Below are 17,696 nucleotides of genomic sequence, written 5' to 3' on the forward strand. Positions count from 1 at the left end.
CAAGAGCCAGCGGGTTCTCACCTGAATGACATCAAACAAGCTGGGGAGGGGCTCCCAGCAAGGAAGACCTAGTGAAGGGAGGGGCCCCACTTCCTTACCAGGTTGGCTAACATGCAGGAAATAAAGCAACGCTGTCCCCCAATGTGTGTCTTCCTAGAAGTGCCAAGGCCCCAAAAGGGAAAAGTTACACAAGAAATTGTCACTGGGATTCAGTCTACCATACACTCCTAGAATAATAATACTACTGATTAATAATGATATAAAATCATTAATAATGATATAAAATTATCTTCATATAGTACTAGCCACTATACTAAGAAACACACACACATATACACACATATATTTTATGTTATCTCTAAAATAAACTGAGGCTGGCAGTAATGGTTGGGGCCCAAGGACACAGCTGGTAAATAGTGATGCTGCAATCTGGACCCAGATCTGATTCCCAAACTTCTTATCCATTCCACTTCATCAGGCTCCCACCCTCCCCTGGGAAGGAGGTCCTAGATGGCTGGCTGTGCGTGTGTGTCTGTGTGTGCCTGTGAATGAACACACGCCTTCAGGGCTTGCTGTGATCACACCTGGGAAGACCAAATCCATCTGGGACAATGAGGACTAACGAATCAAGCAATGAACACACACACCGTTTATTATATGTAGTTCAATACTTTTTTTCTTTTAATTCATACTGTACTTCCATGGCTCTAGCTACTTTACATTAAGATTTGACCGGGAAGCCTTGTTTGTCTCTAGGTACTAGCAGTTAAGTTTTTAGACCTTGCGCACAGCGCCAGGCAAAGTACAGTTATAGCTCCAAATACAGATGGCCAGACAACTCAATTGCAATCAACCTGTGTTCTTTCCCGTATATGGCCCAGGGCAGGGGTTGGGGATGCTCCCTCTGGCTCACCCCACCCCCCACCCCCATGTCAGGATTCTCCAGGGGCCGCAATGGCCTCGGACCCATCCCTCCCCACCTTGGAGTCTAGGTTGAGTCGGGGGGAAAGCACCATGGGTTTGGGAAGATGATCTGGTCCATGCAGAGAGTGGTCTGGCCCTAGAGTGCAGGAGAGAGAAATGTGGGGAGCCACACACTGTTGTTGGCAAAAATGCTTGCTTTTACTATGCCATCTCCGTGCGTGGCACCCAAGCCCAGGGCCAACTCCCCAGACACAGCCAGCTGTCTTGCCTGGAGCAGAGGCCACCATTTTTTTGCTTCTGCAGTGTCTCATCGTGTTGAGAGAAGCAAGGAGGGCCAAGGGGCAGAGGTGACAATGTTCTTTAATGCCTTCACGTGTCGGGTACCTCGCCTGGCATCAACTCCTCTTGGCAGGCAAGGTGCTTCTCGCCAGCAGCCAAGGCTCCGGTCCAGGCTTCCAGGCCTGCTGAGGACCTCAAGTCGCAACAGAAGACGATGGCCCAGACCCCCGAGCTTCCCCCGGAACGCCAAAACAGGGAGCTGGCTGGGTCCATCACAGCCACGGCTGGAGCAGGAGTGAGGTAACAAGGTGGGCAGAGAGGTGGGGAGGCGGGGCCAGCTCTCTACACCGTGGGCAAATTCCTGCTCCACATCAGGCAAGCAGGGCCGCTCAAAGATGGCCTTCCAGAAAGTGCTCCTCTCGGACCCAAAAATGCATCTTCTGGAAGAAAACCTAGAGGTGGAGGGGAGTGGGGCCAGCCTGCTGGAAGCTGGGGGATGAGGGTCGAGGATGTTACGTGGTGGATGGGATGATTGTCCCACAGCCTAGAGATGAAGGTCGGAGGAGGAGAGAGTCAGGAAGAGAGGTTCTCAAGCTTCCTACTGGAGTGGGCAGGTGGAGTCAGGGGGTGCCCTACCACCTGGGGGAAGAGAGGGGAGTGCTATTTCTCCTGGGGGCCCCTAGGGAGGAAGGGCTGGCCTTGGCTGCCCTGAAGAGCTAAAGGCGCAGCATGGTTATGGCGCAGAAAGGTTTCTTCTGAGACCACACAGACCAGAAAGATTCTCTCCCTAATCCCTCCTCCAAGACTTCACCCTAGACATGCTGCCTGCAAACGTATGGACATGGTCAAGCTTGGGTCACAGACAGGGCAATGGAGAGAATCCACTTCTATCAAAGCATTCCTCTTGCGCTTTCTTGGTCCTCCCCCTTCCTTGTAATCCCAAGTTCTTAGTGTCAGCGCTCTAAGGCAACCCAAGGATTTTAGCCAAAGCTTCACACTTAATCCAAACCCCAACAAAGTTGGAGACAAGAGAGAGGTGGTAGAAGCAGGAATGACTTCTCTCCACCGTTTGCTCTAGCCAGGAGGAGGGAGGATGGATAGATGGATGGAAGGCTTCACAGCCCAGGGACGAAGATGAGCTTAATCCAAGACGGTGTCCTTCTTGCCACCATCCTCCTCTTCCCAGCTTAGAGAAAGTCCAAAAGGACCCTTCCCAAAGTAAGACTAGGCCAACAAAGGAAGAAACACCCTCCTAGGTTAACACCAAGCAATACAGCAAGCTTCATCTTTCTCCCTCTCCCTCCCCCACCCGCCTCTCACTGGACCTCCCTGCCCCTCCTAGCGCGTAAAGAAGATTTAACTGCCCTGGATTTCCTGGGAACCCAGACTCTGCCCTACGACTCATCTAAACGCCAGGGAGGCTCTAGTCCAGAAGGCTTGTCCTCTCCTGGCAGGGCACCTTCCAAGTTTGAGAAAGCCCAGCCTCGCCAGTCTCTGACCCAGCCTCCAAGATCATGTCAAAGCTAGAACCCACCTTAGGGACAGTCTAGCTCAAGCCCCTCCTGTTACAGATGAGGCTCCAGAGGCTCAGAGACCGGGGCTGTGTGTGGGGGGGTGTGACCTGCCCAACAGCAGAGCCAGGACTCAGGCCCAGGTCCCCTGAACCCCTCAGCTCACTGCCCTTCCAGAGAGCTCCAAGTTGCTGATCTTGCTGTCCTGGAATGTTATCCCTTTGTCCCAGGGAGGGGGATGGGGGAAAGGAGAGAGTTACAGACATGACTGGCCTCTCCCAACACCAGTCCCGTCAATTCCCCCCAGTCAGCAGGAGTAGAGTGCAGACCCGCCGCTGTTCTCACCTGTCTAGAAACGGCAAAATCTTTGAAACTGAGTGCAAGCTCTCAAATGTCTCACCACATGAATCCTCGCAGAAAGACTCCTATAAGACTGAGTTCTTATGTGAAAAAAACCAAACAACAACAACAAAGAAAACAAAACAAAAAAATGCCCTGGTTGGAAGAAATAACATAAGAAATGGTGGTTTTAATGCTCCCTTACAACCCAGGGTTGCCAGCCATGAGTTACAATGTTATTTGTGTGTTTCACTCCCAGACTGAGCTGCTAGGGCAAGGACCCTTCTCTTTGACAGGTTCCTGAATAAAGGGGAAAAGCTTCTGTTTGGTAGTGAACACAGCTGTTGGTTTTCTCCTGGTTTGAAAATCAAAAAATTACTAGACTAGAAAGCTCCCACAAACGATCCGTGATTCTTAGAAATGAGGCAGGCCAAGAGATGCTTCCCATGTGTACACACTGTCTCCCGGGTTCAAAACCCCAGAAATCAAGAGGGTTCCTTGGACATCCCTCCCTGTCACCTACTCCTCCCTGAGAGGGGCCTGAGAGGTGAAGCAAAAGCCGAACAATTCTGCGTAGCCAGGCCCACTACACCACTTTATTCCCAGCAAAGAGTCCTTTTAAAGTCATCCCAAAGGTCCCAATATGGTACCTTTAATAAGTGAATAATTTAAATAAATAATTACGTATGGAATAAATTAGAGAATTTATCATTTGTCCTTTCCTTTCAAAAGTTTCGGGGAATAATTTTGACTTCTGGCTACTCCAACCGGAAAATTCCTAGCAGTCTGCACTGTTTCTCCTTCTTTGGCTCAGGGCCCATGAACCCTGACCCTCACCAGGGTCTCCCATTCAAAGTCCCGGACAGGGACAGAAATGATCTTGAGCCGCTGGCCTGTGGGCATATGCACACTTCACAAGGATTACATTCAACTCCATTTGCTCATATCTCCTTTTCTAAAGAAGGGATATCAACAATTCTAGATGACCATTATGGAATCATCCATCTCATCCTACTCCCCCTGCGGGGGATGGCCTGGGTGTGTATCTTTCTGTCTTCTCATCCTGCCCTTAGGGCAATAATGAGGCCCTCTTCTCAGACAGACTGAAGAGTCAAAAACTTTCTTTAATCGCTAAAGTGGGATGCCCAGGCCAGTCCCAGAGAATACAACATGGTCTTCTTTTGGGCTAGATCAGTGATCAAATCTACCTTCCTTTCCTCTGTCCCTTCCACCAAGAGGTCCACTAGAACAAGCAATCTGGAAGAGCTCTCCTTGCCAAACTGGTTTAATCCTTTCCTGATCAAGAATCTCTACAAGCTCTGCCTGGGGCTGGCAGGATTCCTTGGGTCATCACAGGGAGAGATAGTAGTTAGTGTGTGAAGGACGGTAAGCATGCCCAGATGGGCCATCAGTTCTGTGAGCCAACCCCCGAAAGGCCCTAGATGGCTCACTTTCCTAACCCATGGTCTTCTTTCTACTCTGTAGTGATCTCATACCTCTCTGGGGCCAGAGACCAGAGAAGGCGCTGGTTGCTCTCTCTGCCAGAACTTCCACTCCCAACTCTCAGAAACAGGGTTTGGAATGGCCCTCTGTGGGGTAGACTCGATCTGGCTTTTTCCTGCCCAAACCTACGCACCTTTGCCAAATCCATTCCCTCCAAGGCTTAGGTCTTCTTTCATGTGCAAAGTGTCTCAGACGGTTGTCTCCCTTGACTAAGCTGGTTCCTCGCTGAGAGGAAATGAGGCTGGCCGCCAAAGAGTGCTTGGATATTGGTGCTCATGACTCACAGTAGTTCTGTGGTTAGACCCTACAATTCTTCCATGGCTAGTGCATTCACTCTCTCAAACCCTGGAGGCCCTAGGACACCCTGATTCATCCTAGAAATCAAATGACAGCTCAAAGGGAAGGGGTTAGAGCCACAGAGCTGACTTGCTTACAATCGCTAAAAGAGGTTTAACAAGATCAAAAATGCTCCACCCTGATGAATAAACAATGTGCTCTTAGGGCACAGAGGAAAAATAGGGCTTTAGGCACTAAAAAGTGACACTTCACCCAGATCCAGCCTGGGAAAAGACCAGAGAGAAGGGGTGGGGGGGAGGGTGGGAAAGTAAGAAATCCCCAGCCCTTATTGGGTCCACACCCCACGCAGGGTAGAGGAAGGTACAGGGGGTGATGGAGGAGAACACCCTTCAGAACACAAGCCCTCAGGAGCCTGCGGCTACAAAGCCCAATCCCTCCGGGGCCTCCCCAGCTGTCCCGCGGTCCTCTGCACCCGGCTCATGGTGCGCGGGCCACGTGCAGGGGGCGGCCTCACATGGTAGAGTTTAGCTTGTGCTCCTGCTTTTGATGCTTCCTTGCTCCCAAGAGAACACTTGGGGAAGTGTTGGGTAGGGAAAAAAAGATTCTTGTTTATTTTGGAAACAAATCAAAAGGGGATTAGGGAATGAAGCACCTTAAGCAATGCCCCCTTGAGACTTCTTTTCACGACCCCAGGGTCTTCACAGGCATAACTTTGGCTCAACGTTTCCCTTCTCAGAGCCAAGAATGGCCAGCGAGGGAAAGGGTGGGGACGAGAGGATGGGGAGGAGGAGGGTCAGGGGAGGTCGGTGCTGAGAGGTGGTCCCTGCCCTCCTCGGCCCCGCCGCCGGCCAGCACAGGGGGGCGGTCCCGCTCCTTCTCCCTGGTACATAGGCATTATCTCTTTTTAAAATCTGTATATAATATATATATTTATATTCTCTCTCTATTTATACATATATATTTATATGGTCTATGTACACGTATTGCACAGGCCTCCTGCAGCTGCCCCCGCTCCTGCCTGGTCAGTGATAGCGGTTCCTCTTCTCTTCACTTTCTGACGTGTAGTCACGGGCCCTGATGCCGTTCTGAAGATTGATGAGCGAGTCCTTCATCTGTAAGACAGGGAAGCCCGCCCCAGCCCGGGTTTGTGCCCTCAGTGGGCTTCTCCACTCAGCAGCACCCACCACACCCATGTATGGCAGGTCCCCCGCCAGGCCAAGGGAGCTAAAGGGAGCAGGCTCCTGAAACAAGGGTGGTTCTCAAGGGACACGGTCTCAGGCTGAAGGGGGACAGCCGATCGAGCACTGGGAACCCCTGGGATAAGGAGTGCTGTGTCTCAGTGATTTGTGGTCCTTGCTTCACTGAATTAAGAATTCTCTGGAAGGTTCCATTGCTATCAGGACCTGCGTCCGATGCCACTGACCGGTCTTCTACTCACTCAGCTTGGTTTCCCAGTGATCCTGAATACTCTGTCCTCCTCCCTTGGTACCTTTGCCACAATGTTCCCCCAGCTCGGACTCTTCTCTCTTGCCCATTCAACCTCACCCACCTACTATCAAGGCCAAGAACAGATCCAGACTTTCTCTGGCTCACAGCCATCTCTCCCTCTCCTGGCCTTTCGTGGACCCCTCACTAGGGCTCTGTGCTGCAGTCATCTTTAACGGCTTTGTTTCAGCTGTGTTGGGACTGCACTGTCTTATCCTTCCCTTATACACCCCGGGTGCCAAGCAGAAAACCGAGTAGGCTCCTAGCTGTTCCCATATCACTGAATTAACTGAATCTTAATGGAATTTCTTAACCTTCTTTAAGAAACAGATACATCCCACATCACGGGATGGAGTTTACACGGGGCAATTCCAGCGGTAGAATCTTACCCTGGTTCTAGGAAAGCTGCCTTGTTAACACAGGACGGTTAACGGTTCACGGGTAAACAGTTATGGATTTTGAGAACCTCTGATCTCTCTGCCTAATCCATCACTTTCTTCTCTTTAGTTCTTCGATATCAGGAGGGATGAGGGGCCCATTAATGTTCTTTTAAAGGGAACAGAACGATGGGAATTCCCTGGCGGTCCAGTGGTTAGGACTACGGCACTTTCACTGCCAGGACCTGGGTTCAATCCCTGGTCGGGGAACTAAGATCCCACAAGCCATACAGCGTGGCACGCCCCCCCCCCAACCCCTAAAAAAGGGGGAAAAGAAAAATGAAAAACAAAATCAAGGGAACAGAACGAGACACCGATCTTAATGCTTGCAGAGTCGAGTCTACGAGGCTACGGGTCTGCCTGCCCCAAGCTCCTTCTGAAGGAGACCCACCCCAAATAGAATTCCACAGCTGGAAGGGGACCGGGTCATCCAGTCCAACTGCCCCCGCCTTTAATTCAAAAGTCCCTCACCCCACATCATCGCATCACCCTCTGAGCACTTTCAGTCCTTCGAAGTAGCCCATTCCATTGCTGGACTGCTCTACCCGTAAGGAGTCTGCTTTTCGCTGATGACTCAGAAATCCGATTCCCTGTAACTTCTGGCCCTGGTTCAGTCCCCTGGAGGTTCACAAGCAGTGTAACCCTTCTTCTAGATGTTAGACCCCAACGTCTGAAGACTGTCCTGTGCTGCTCACCCACCCCAGTCTTCCCTGCTCCTGAGCACATCTTTAATTCTGTCAAGCCTTCCTGATAGGCCAGAGCTTCCAAACTCCTTGCTGTGCTGTCTGCCCTCCTTTGGTTAAAAAAAAATGCCCTCCTTAAATGTGGCTCCAATGTTATGCGTGATACTCTAAACCCATTAAACTGGATCGTGATAGCTGCATTAAAATTCTCTCTCCTTAATTTTGAGCGAAGAGACCAAACCATGAAGGGGAAATAAAGTTGAATATTAATGAGTGCCTCCCATGGGCCATCAGATCAAATGTGACAGCAATTTCACAAAGCAATGATTATAATTCCAATTTTATAAATGAAGAAACCGAAGGTCTCTAATACTAAATCCCTTGCTTGAGGTCACAAAACTAGTCAGTGGCAAGATTAGGATTCCACCTCAGTCTGATAAAATGAAGCTAACTATTGATTTTGCCCCAGAAAGACTTTCTTAAATAGACGCATCTAGTTTTTCAGAAAGAAAACTGTACCAGGAAGAAGACGTTATGAAAAGGAGACACAGTACCAGCCATCTTCCCAGACTCTCAGCACAGCCCCTGAGGAGGAGCCATGGCCTGGGCGTTGGGTGTTGTGTGCATGTTTTGAGGGCAGGAGGTGGGGGAGGGGAGCACACGTCAAAAGGAATTAGAAAGACACGCCCTCTGGGAAGATAAATCTCTGCAAAAAGGGGGCTATCTCTTTCAAGGCCTGTCAGATGGCTATGGGTTACCAAGAAAATAAATTAGCTCTCCTTCCATCTAACCTACAGTTTTCCTACTGCAAATCCAGTGTGTTCTTTCACTGATATAATTTTGGGAAATACACGGGTGTCTCCAACAGCTCACTCAAGGATGGCTTTAAAATTAGAACAATGGATGGCCTGGGGGAAGAACGAATGGGAGGAGGGCATCTGGTGGACAGTGATGGAGATGGCGCTCTCCTCAGAGCACAGGGTAGAAGTCCCATCTCCATAAGACCAGGGCCAGGAGGGACGGTGGGGGCATCTCACCTGGTCAAGAAGCATCACCGAGGATTTGATGATCTCCCTCCATTTTTGGAGCTCGGTATCGTGGTACTTTTGCTGGGACTCTAAGAGCTGGGCCCACTCTGTCTGAGACTGGGGTAACCTGCGGGGTAGAAGAAGGGGTACCCCAGCAGCTGGAGTTATGGCCCGTCGACTTTCCTATGCGCCCAGACCCCTGAGGGACAGAGAGCCACATCAGAGTGCTCTGTCCCTTGCTCAGTGCCCTGGTTCCCCTGTGCCCCAAATCAGAAGCAGACTGAAACTACAGGGACAGTTTTCAGAGCCTGCCTAGGGACTCATCCCAAAGGGTTATCCCCCCGCCAAGGGCAGCAGGGCCGTCCCAAGGAGACTGGGAAGCAGGAGCCGGGACACAGTACTGGCTGGGGTGAAGGTGGGAGCAAGGGGGAGAGGCCAGGATTACCTTTCCTGGAGCCGCAGACCCTGCCAGGCAGTGAGGGTCTGGGTGGTATATTCCAACATCCAGAGCTTGTAGAAGAGCATCACGTTGAGGATGACCAGCAGCACCAGACTAAGGAGGAGACAAGGGGGAAGCAGGAGCCATGAGACGGGATCTGGGAGAGCGCCCGCCCTCGCAGAGCCAGGCTCCCCTCCCCAGCGGCCGTGCCCTTGACCACCGGGTCACCTGAAGCATCGCGGTGAGTGATGAAGTGAGCCAGAGGGATGCAGCAAGCGGGGGGAGGGGGGAGAGAGAAAGAGAGAGAGAGAGGGAAGCAGTGTCATCTGGAGGGGCCAGGAAAGGGCCGTGGAGAGGTGTGTGGGGTGAACGCATCAGAAAGGAGAGACATACAAGTCACCCAGACACCCAGGTGCTGGGGGAAGCGAGGTAAGATGGAGAGGAAAAGAGGTAAGATGGAGAGGAAAAGAGATGAGGGGGTAAAAGAAGCAATCATAGAGCCAGCATCTGAAACAGACCCCAATGGGAGCAAGGAAGACAAACGGGGAGGAGGCAGAGGTTAGAAACAGGCTCGTGTGGGGAAGGGGAAAGCCGCGCTCAACCCGAGGCAGAGAGAAAGTGAGTGTCCGTGACAATGAAATGCCAGGAGCAGAGACACAGCAGGATGGGGGCATCTAGCAGGAAGGTGGGGGCGCTGGGCGGGGACCAACTGTAAAGAGACTCTTAGCACTTCAAGGGTGATCAGTGGAGACAAGGTTCCTCCTACAAACCCAAACCGGGGGAGGAATTCCAGTGGGATTCCCAGCTCTGCCCCTGATACGCCTCCCAGATGTTAGCACAACTGCCCGAGAGCTGCCGTCTCCTCCGTGCACCTGCCACAGCCCTGCACGGGGCACGAGGACCAGCCGAGGCTTCTCAGGGATGGGCTGGAACTGCTCAGAGTCAGGGAGGTGTCAGGAAAACCAGGGGCCGGAGGACCCAGTGGGGAATGATGAAGAGTCACTGAGGCCTGTGGAAATTCTCTTCTCTTGGCCCCAGTGGCCTAAAGATCATTTTATAACAGAGGTTCATGGGATGGAGAGATGAACGCTCCGGGAAAGAGAGGACGCAGACACGCAGAACTGGGTACAAAGCCTGGCTCACTACTTAAACATCTCAACTTTCAATCAAGTTTCCTAGCTTCACTGAAACCCAGTACCCTCAACAGGATAATAATACCTACCCTGCTGAGGTTGTTATGTGCATGGAAGGAATGTATGTGAAGCCCTCCACAAGGAGCAGTTATTTTCATTAAAGGAGGAAGTACAGACACACAGGAAAAAGAATGACAAAAATGGGAAGATAAAACAAATAGATGGAAAAAAGACCAACAAAGAAAGAAAACCTATACTACGCCTCTGACCTTTCAAAGTGTGTGCTGCATGTGGTGTGTGGTGTGTGGTGCGTGTGGTGTGTGGTGCATGTGGTGTGTGTTACTGCGTTCCTCACCTGGGCTTCCAGCACTATGGACAGCGGCATTCCTTAAAGCAGCAGCTGCAAATCCCTGGGGCTACTCTGTTGTGTTCTTGGGGCTCTCTGAGTTTTCCACGAGAACGTCTAAATGTTGTATTGAATTTCAATGATACCACCTTTAATTGCATCAGTACGCCTGGACCACCTGAAGGCCGCTTCCTCAGGGTGTGCTGCACACAATCTTAGTACTTGCGTTTGGGTTTGTGTTTACAGTCCTGTCTGTGCTCAGTGGAGGTCAAGGGACACCCCTGCCTGCTTCCCAAGTGAAGGCTTGGGGGTGGTCTAAACAGAGAAGAGGTAGGAGGCTGGGGTCACCACAGGGCAGGCTTATGGCAGCCGGGGCCTCTAAGACGCAGGGCAATCTGCACTGTACCAGAAGGTTCCACTCACAGGCTGGGAGCAGACCCACCGCCTGGACCTTCTAGGGTTGAATGACGAGGCCCAATTATCCTAAACTAACAAAGCGCCAACGTTTGTTAATATGCTATACAATTTACTCAGGCACTGGCCTTCTCTACTAAATAATGACAAAACACAGAGAGAGCTTAAGCAGAACTAACCCAAGGTTAGAGTTTTCTGTTGACCAAAACCAACATCAGAGATTTAGTTTTAACAATGGCATGAATCACATTAAAATGATGCTGCTAAACGTGAATTCTACTGGTTTTACAGTTGTCTTTGTATTTAATTTTGTAAAAATATGTTGGCTTCTTATGCCATAGTCAGAAGACTTTTGCATCTACTTTTATGTTACATATTCAGGTAAGGTTAGCAAAAGAGCCCCCCTCGTGACCCTCAAAGGCCCCTCTCCGTACGTGGTCCCCAGGTCTGTCCTCAGCCCATTTCCTTTCTCACGCTCCACACTCTCCTCCGATGATCATCTCATTCCCACCATGACTTTAACGCTACCGACAACTAAATCTGCAACTGCAGCCTAAACTTCCCTCCTAAGCTCCAGGTCCACATCAAGAAATATCTATCTGTCACATCCGCCTGAACAATCTATGGCAGCTCAGAGACATCGGGACCTGACAGCATCTTCTGTGACAACTTTCCTCTAAGTTCCAGGTTTCTGTCCATGACACAACCATCTACAGGCACGCAGATCAGGAAGTCCTCTTCCTTCGCTCCATAACCAGGTGTAACGAGCCTTCACCTTCTGGGCCCTCTCAGCCCCAGGAGGCCCTCATCTCAGCGTGACAGCCCCTCCTGCCGAGATCACTGCCGTTTACTCCTGTTGGCCCCCACTGCCTCTAGCCCGTTCTTGTCTAGCCCATGCACCACCCATGCGCCATACTGCCGTCAGAGTGATTTTTTTTTTTTTTAAGTGCAAATCCAACCATGTCAGTCCAGGACTTCCTTCCCAGATTCCTGTGGGCAGAGCTGTGGACCTGCTTCTGCAATCCTGAAAAATGCTTTAGTGAAGGCAGGAAGGGCTGGGGGTGGGGCGGGAGTCACGGAAGCAGGACAGAGCTACGCACAGGCTAATGCCTGGTGCACACCTGGTAGAGCCAGCGTCTGGGCAGCTCCTGAGCCCCCCAAGCCGTGCCGCCACGTCTCACAGCACAGCCCAGGCAGGAAGGGCTGGGCGGTCAGGCGGTGGGCCCAACCAGGCGGAAGAGCTGTCTGTACTTAGCTGCCCAAGCTGTTCCTGCTCAAGGTTTACACAAGTCCTGAGCAGGCTCTGGGCTCACACTTCAGAAAGCTTGTCTTCCCATCTGACACCCTCATTTTTTTCAACGAACTTTCTCCCTGGCCCAGCATCTTTCTGTGCAAGTTACTGAGCCCACAGCTTTACAGCACTATGGCAGTGATTATACATTGCTTATATTAAAATAAGCATACACTTTTCCTGGGCTCTAGTCATCGATTGTGTCTGGCCGCCCTGCCAAACGGTGGGCCCCGTAAGTGCACAGTCCCGACGCCTGGCACAGAGCAGACACCCAGAACGTCTGTCACAAACAAATGAATGGGCTCCTAAAATGCTCTGTGGCATCTCTATGTTAGCATTTATCCAACAGTGTAGCAACTGTGAATTTCCTGTCTGTTTGACCCACTTGAAACTGAGCTCCTGAAGGGCATGAATGCTGCAGGCAGCATTTTCTTCTGAATCCTGAAGGCCCAGCATACAGTAAGTGCTGAGTGAAACAGAGAAAGAGCAGCAAAGAGGCAAGGAAGGACAGACAGAGCAACCGATCTGGAGAGGCACTAGAGGAGAAAGCAAAAACCAGGGCAGCAGCGAGGGTGTCTGGATGCCTGAGGAAGACAGACGGGGAGGAGGTGGCAGGAGAGAAAGGAAGTGGCAGGCGAGAAAGGAAGGCGGCCGGGGCAGGGCTGGGGAGGAGAGCCGGAGTCCCTTACACACAGCTGATAACCAGCAGCAGCTTGGACACACTCTGCAGGTGGAAGCCATTGGGGCCGTCCTCGGGGATGTGCCGTGTCTGCGTGGAACCTGTGGGGAGAAGGAAGAGGCTGTCACCACGTGGCCCGCCAGGCCACCAACGACCGACGTGATGCTGGTCACGCGCAGAACTGCCCGTGACGCTGTCGCGGCAACGATGTGAGACGTGGACCCGGCCCTCGGGGAAGGGAAGCTCCTCGAGGGCGAGGGGGACAGGAAAGTGACCGAACAAATGAGAAAGTCACCTGACCTCTGTAGCTAGGACATGCAGAGGCAGGACACAGCGACCTGCAGCCGTGGAAGGGAAACAGCACTGGGCGGGGACCAGAGACAGCTTTCAGCTCTGGCTTTACCCATAACTGGCCATGTGACGTTGAGCAAGTCATGTAATCCACTGAGGGCCAGTTTGTTCGAATGCAAAGTTAGCCAGGAGTCCTGTATGTAAAACTCATGAACAACACGGGAGTGCTCTGGCTGAAGCCAGGCGAGGGACAAGGAAGGCTGGCACCCTCCTCCTCCTCGTCCCCTGCCCCATCCAGATCTGATGAACATCCGGGGAAGTGCCGAGCACAGCCTGAAAATCCCTTGCTGCACGTTTCGGCGACCGAGCAAAGACGGGAGGTTGTGAACGGCTGGATGGGAGGAGGGAGCCCCCCTGCCTGGCAGGGGCCGAGGAGGGGCCTGCCTCGCACTCCCTGACCTTTGCGTCATGAGGTAACCCTGGGCCTGAGCTCCGCTTCTCCCTGGGGCGCGTCCCAAGCGCTCGGAAGCTGCAGGCTCGAGGCCAGGCAAGCAGGGAGCCTCGGAGCTCAGGGAACACGGAGGCAGAAACCCAAAGGCAACTTCTGTTCAGCAGAGCACACGGCGGGGTTGAGCAGGGGCCGAGGAGCTTAAGGGCAAAGGGAAATGGTGGAGCATCCGGAGCCTCAGATTTAATGAGTCGTGAGCCAATTATACGCAGTCCACCCCACACTGCAAACTGAGCACGCCTGCGTGCCTGGCGTAGGCACGCAGCTCCCGCCCACAGCCCTGAGCCACGCCTCCCCGGCCCCCGCCCGGCGCACACCTGCCACGTGCTTGATCCTGTGGCCCACATCTTCATCGGTGGGCGTGGTCACGGGGCTCATGGCCTCCTCCAGGTGGGGCACCCGCAGGTGGGCATGGGGACGCTTCCTCCTCCGCACCGACGGGGGCTTACTGGCCTTCTCCTTGGGAGACTGTCTGTGCAGCTCAGCCAGGTAGGTGCTCTCCGTTTTGGTCAGCTCGCTCTCTGTCAGGGTCAAAAGGCCCCATCAGAGGACATCTGCCCCTCCCTCCAACCCAGCACGCTGGCCTCCAGAAGCAGCTGTCTACTCCTAGCCGAACCTTCTCTAAGGGGACCATTTTCCCCTACTGTACTCTGAGATGTTGCCTGGGAGGGCGGGGGTCCCTCAGGGATGCCCATGAGCCCCAGGAAATACTCCTGGGACCCAGCCCAGCCCAAAGCCCTCTCTGGGTTGTTCAACAGTGTGTAGAGACAAAGGCTCCCAACATGCACCCTCACGTATGCAATCTGGGGCACGTCACGTTTCCCAATGGACGCCTTCACAGGCTACTTCCTTCTCATAACAGAATCACCACCAGTGTGCCTGGATCTCAGGCTCATTTTGGGGGGGGGGATCATGGATCCCTTCATGATAACGATCTCATAAAGGTTACAGGCAGAATCTCTTGAACGTGCGTATGTTCACATACGTGCTGAACTTTGTACCCATTTCTGGGGCAGACTCAGGGACCCCGTGAAGCCCGCTCACTGCCCCGTCTCTCCCCGTGCCCCATGCCTCTCACTCCCTGAACGGTGACAGTGCGACGGTTCACCCAGCACCAGTGACGGGGTTCACCCAGCACCAGCGACGGTGCTCACCCAAGTGGCGGAAGTAGTCCTCCAGCCCACTCCAGAAGTTCTTCTCGATGAACGTTTTCACCAGCCCCCAGGGCTGTTTTCGATAGCGCAGCTCTGTGGAGACCCTGAGAAACAAGCCACAGACAAGATCAGCCGTGTGCTGGGCGGACCCTCCTCTGCTGGGAAAAGGAAACTTCAGGTTTAAGGCCGCAGCAGCTTCACATCTGTGCTGCCCTTTACAAGTTAAAAGAGCCCCTTCACATCCACATCACCTGATCTCCCTGGCCACCCCTTGGGGTAGGTGAAGCTAGTGGATTTACCCTCACTTCACAGAAGAGAAAACTGAGTCTTAGAATTTGTAAGCAGACCAAAGACTAGCAAGAAGGGGTCTGACTCCAAGCCCAGAGCTCGCTCACGATGCCACTCGGCCTCCTCCCAGGAGGGCTCCGGACGGCGGGCAGCCTGTCGGCCCCAGGGCCCTTTTCTCCTTCTCCAGCGACTTTTAGCCCAGGGCAGGCTCTCGGGCTTCATGGCGTCCACCTTTAAGAGCTTCGTCAGCTCCTGGCCTGGCCCCTGCCCCCCCACCCTCCCTGGGACCTCGCCAGCTCCGGCTCTGTCCCCAGCACTCTCTCCCCGTCGTGGGCGCCTCCGCTGCCCCGTCCCTGCAGCGTCACCTCCCTCCGCTCCTGCACGGTCACACTGCTCTGCCTCTCCTGAAGCTGCGCTTCCATCGGTTACTAGATGCTCCCAGTTTACGCTCCCCACGCTCAAGGCTCCCTGCTCTGCCCTCAGGAGGAAGAAGGGACCTCACTCCCAGCCCCGGCCCGACGTGTGTGTGTCCACGGCCACCCCATCCCCACCCAGCAACTCTTCCCTGGATTGAGGGTGGGCACCTCTCTGTGAAGGTCTGTCTGGGGTCAACCAACTACCTCTGCGTGAGCTGGACGGAAGGGACATCCAACTGGAAGACCCTCCAAGGAAGCTGGAAGCGAGGAACACAGATGCTGCAGGGGAGGGACAGTGGGGCAGCGGGGAGAAGAGAGAGGGGAGGGGGTGGGGGCGGGAGGAGAAAAGGAAGGGAGGGAGAGAGGGAAGGAGGGAGGAGGAGGGGGGGAGGGAGGGACGAGGAGTTGCTCAGAGAGAAGCACCGAAACCAAAAAAAATGTTTCAAAGGTGAGAAAGCTTCAGGCCCTTTTCAAGGTGTGGGTATTCAGATCTTCCTGATTCCCCAGAGACCTCTCGCAGCCTTTCACCAAACTCCTATTTTATTTGAACAATGTGAGTGAACTTCTGCTCCATATAACCAGAAGAACTGGGTCTAAGGTACAGGCACACGATCGGTTGTTTTCAAATGGGTGTGTGTCTTGGCTTTTCGGTCAGACTACAAGCTTCGTGGAATGTTAGGGTCTAAATTTCTTCCTTCCTTGAAGGCACGTCATAGTGCCCAGGTCAGGACTCGAGCCACAAACAGCGTCTAACTAATCATTGAGTCAACCTTTTCTGACTCTACTGTGTGCAGGCCCCGTGCTGGGTGCTGGGAATGCAGTGGTGTGTGGGCTGGGACTCCCGCTGGCCAAGGTGGCCGGAGCTGCCACCATCAGGGAGACGCACGCGTGGGAACTCGCAATACGCCCAGCACCCAGCACCCAGCACCCAGCAGGGTGGGAGGGGCAGAGATTTGCTTTTCTAAGACCTGGGTTTCAACACTTTTGACTCTTGGAAAAGTTACTTAACTTGTATGACCCTCAGCTTTCTCATCTGAAAAGTGAGGATAAACCCACCTCCTTGGGTTATTCTAAAGAATCCAGTTCTTGGAGGTGAAGTACCTACACAGTATTTTATAAACTGCAGACAATCACTAAAAAGCAGTGCTTGTGAAAGTTCTACTACAGAGACGCACAGAGGGGTGAAGGGAACGCGTGGTGGAGAGAAGCAAGAACGGTCAGCACGGGGCGGGGGGGGGGGTCTCGGAGGCTCCAGCGAGCAGACAGAACAAAGGCTGAGGCAGCGGCCAGCACACCCGGCCTCCCCTCCTCCCCAGGGGCACGTCCACGCTTTCTGCTGCGGCTCCCCCAGGTGCACAAGGAACTTGCTCCGCACCCGCTCGGCCGTAGAGACAGCACCTGAGTCGACTCTTGTTCCGGGCCACGCGGGTGAGAGTGTAGCGGTTGATGGTGTAGAAGTAGTCGTGATATGGCACGTCGTGCGTGAGGACCTCGGCGTCGACCACGTAGCACTCGCTCTCCTGGCTCGCCTTGTACATGGTCTGTGGGGAGGAGAGGGTCGTGGCACGAGGCTGACGAGAAGCAAGACGGGAAAAGCACCTCCTTCCTCATCTCCCCAGCCCACCCCCAACTTCTGAACGGGGACCCGGAACCACAAGAAGTGGCAGCATCTAAGCATGTCAAATGCCGCCGTGTCAGGGCTAAACAACACTGTCACCCAGACACTCCTTCCTGACGTCTCTCCTGAATCCTCCATGACAGAACAGAGGCTTTTCCAGCCCGCCCTTACTGGCCTCTGCCCGGGGCTCACCTGTGTCTCCCTGACAGTGGCAGTTTTGGGAGCCAGAGGGTTGGTAAGGGTGATGGTGTAAAGAATCACTCGGCTCTGGTTTCCACTGTCTTCCTTCTTCCACGGGTGGAAGATGATATCTGAGGGGAAAGAGGAGTCATGGGATGAGGGAGGGAGAGAGGTGCGCCATCCCCACATCTGAACGTCCCCTCCAGTGACCTTCTCTTGACTGTACTGACTGCCGACTGGCCCCCAACAGGAAGCCAACGGGAGCCTGAGGGCCGGGGGAGGAGGGTGAGAGGAGGGGGCGTCAAAGCAGAAAGAAGCTCATTGTAGCACGGCCGAAATCCTACACAGGGCTCCAGAATGCTGATTGTTCTGGGGCCACCTACGGGGCAGCTGGCAACACTGGGGTTACTGTGATGAGGGCCTGGGATCCTTGGGACCAAGTCCTCTGCTCCG

At 53.4% G+C, this 17,696-nt stretch overlaps 1 protein-coding gene across 4 annotated transcripts in view; it reads right to left on the reverse strand.

The window, feature by feature from the left end:
• Positions 1-3,223: 3,223 nt before the first annotated feature.
• The window catches only part of GRAMD1B (GRAM domain containing 1B), a 176,322-nt gene continuing 161,849 nt past the window's right edge, over positions 3,224-17,696 (reverse strand). For 2 of the 4 annotated variants that reach the window (XM_059930169.1, XM_059930168.1), the window contains 8 exons: positions 17,256-17,374; positions 16,844-16,986; positions 14,742-14,845; positions 13,905-14,108; positions 12,799-12,889; positions 8,932-9,039; positions 8,496-8,613; positions 3,224-5,965 (listed from right to left, as the gene is read on the reverse strand). In XM_059930169.1, the coding sequence (XP_059786152.1) occupies positions 5,876-5,965; positions 8,496-8,613; positions 8,932-9,039; positions 12,799-12,889; positions 13,905-14,108; positions 14,742-14,845; positions 16,844-16,986; positions 17,256-17,374 (977 nt within the window). In that variant the 3' untranslated portion in view covers positions 3,224-5,875. Of the gene's footprint in view, positions 5,966-8,495; positions 8,614-8,931; positions 9,040-12,798; positions 12,890-13,904; positions 14,109-14,741; positions 14,846-16,820; positions 16,987-17,255; positions 17,375-17,696 lie in introns of those variants that run through there. The other 2 variants (XM_059930170.1, XR_009504546.1) reach the window with 2 other exon arrangements.

The sequence above is a fragment of the Balaenoptera ricei genome, chromosome 8 (genome assembly GCF_028023285.1).
Source record: "Balaenoptera ricei isolate mBalRic1 chromosome 8, mBalRic1.hap2, whole genome shotgun sequence".
NCBI lineage: Eukaryota > Metazoa > Chordata > Mammalia > Artiodactyla > Balaenopteridae > Balaenoptera > Balaenoptera ricei.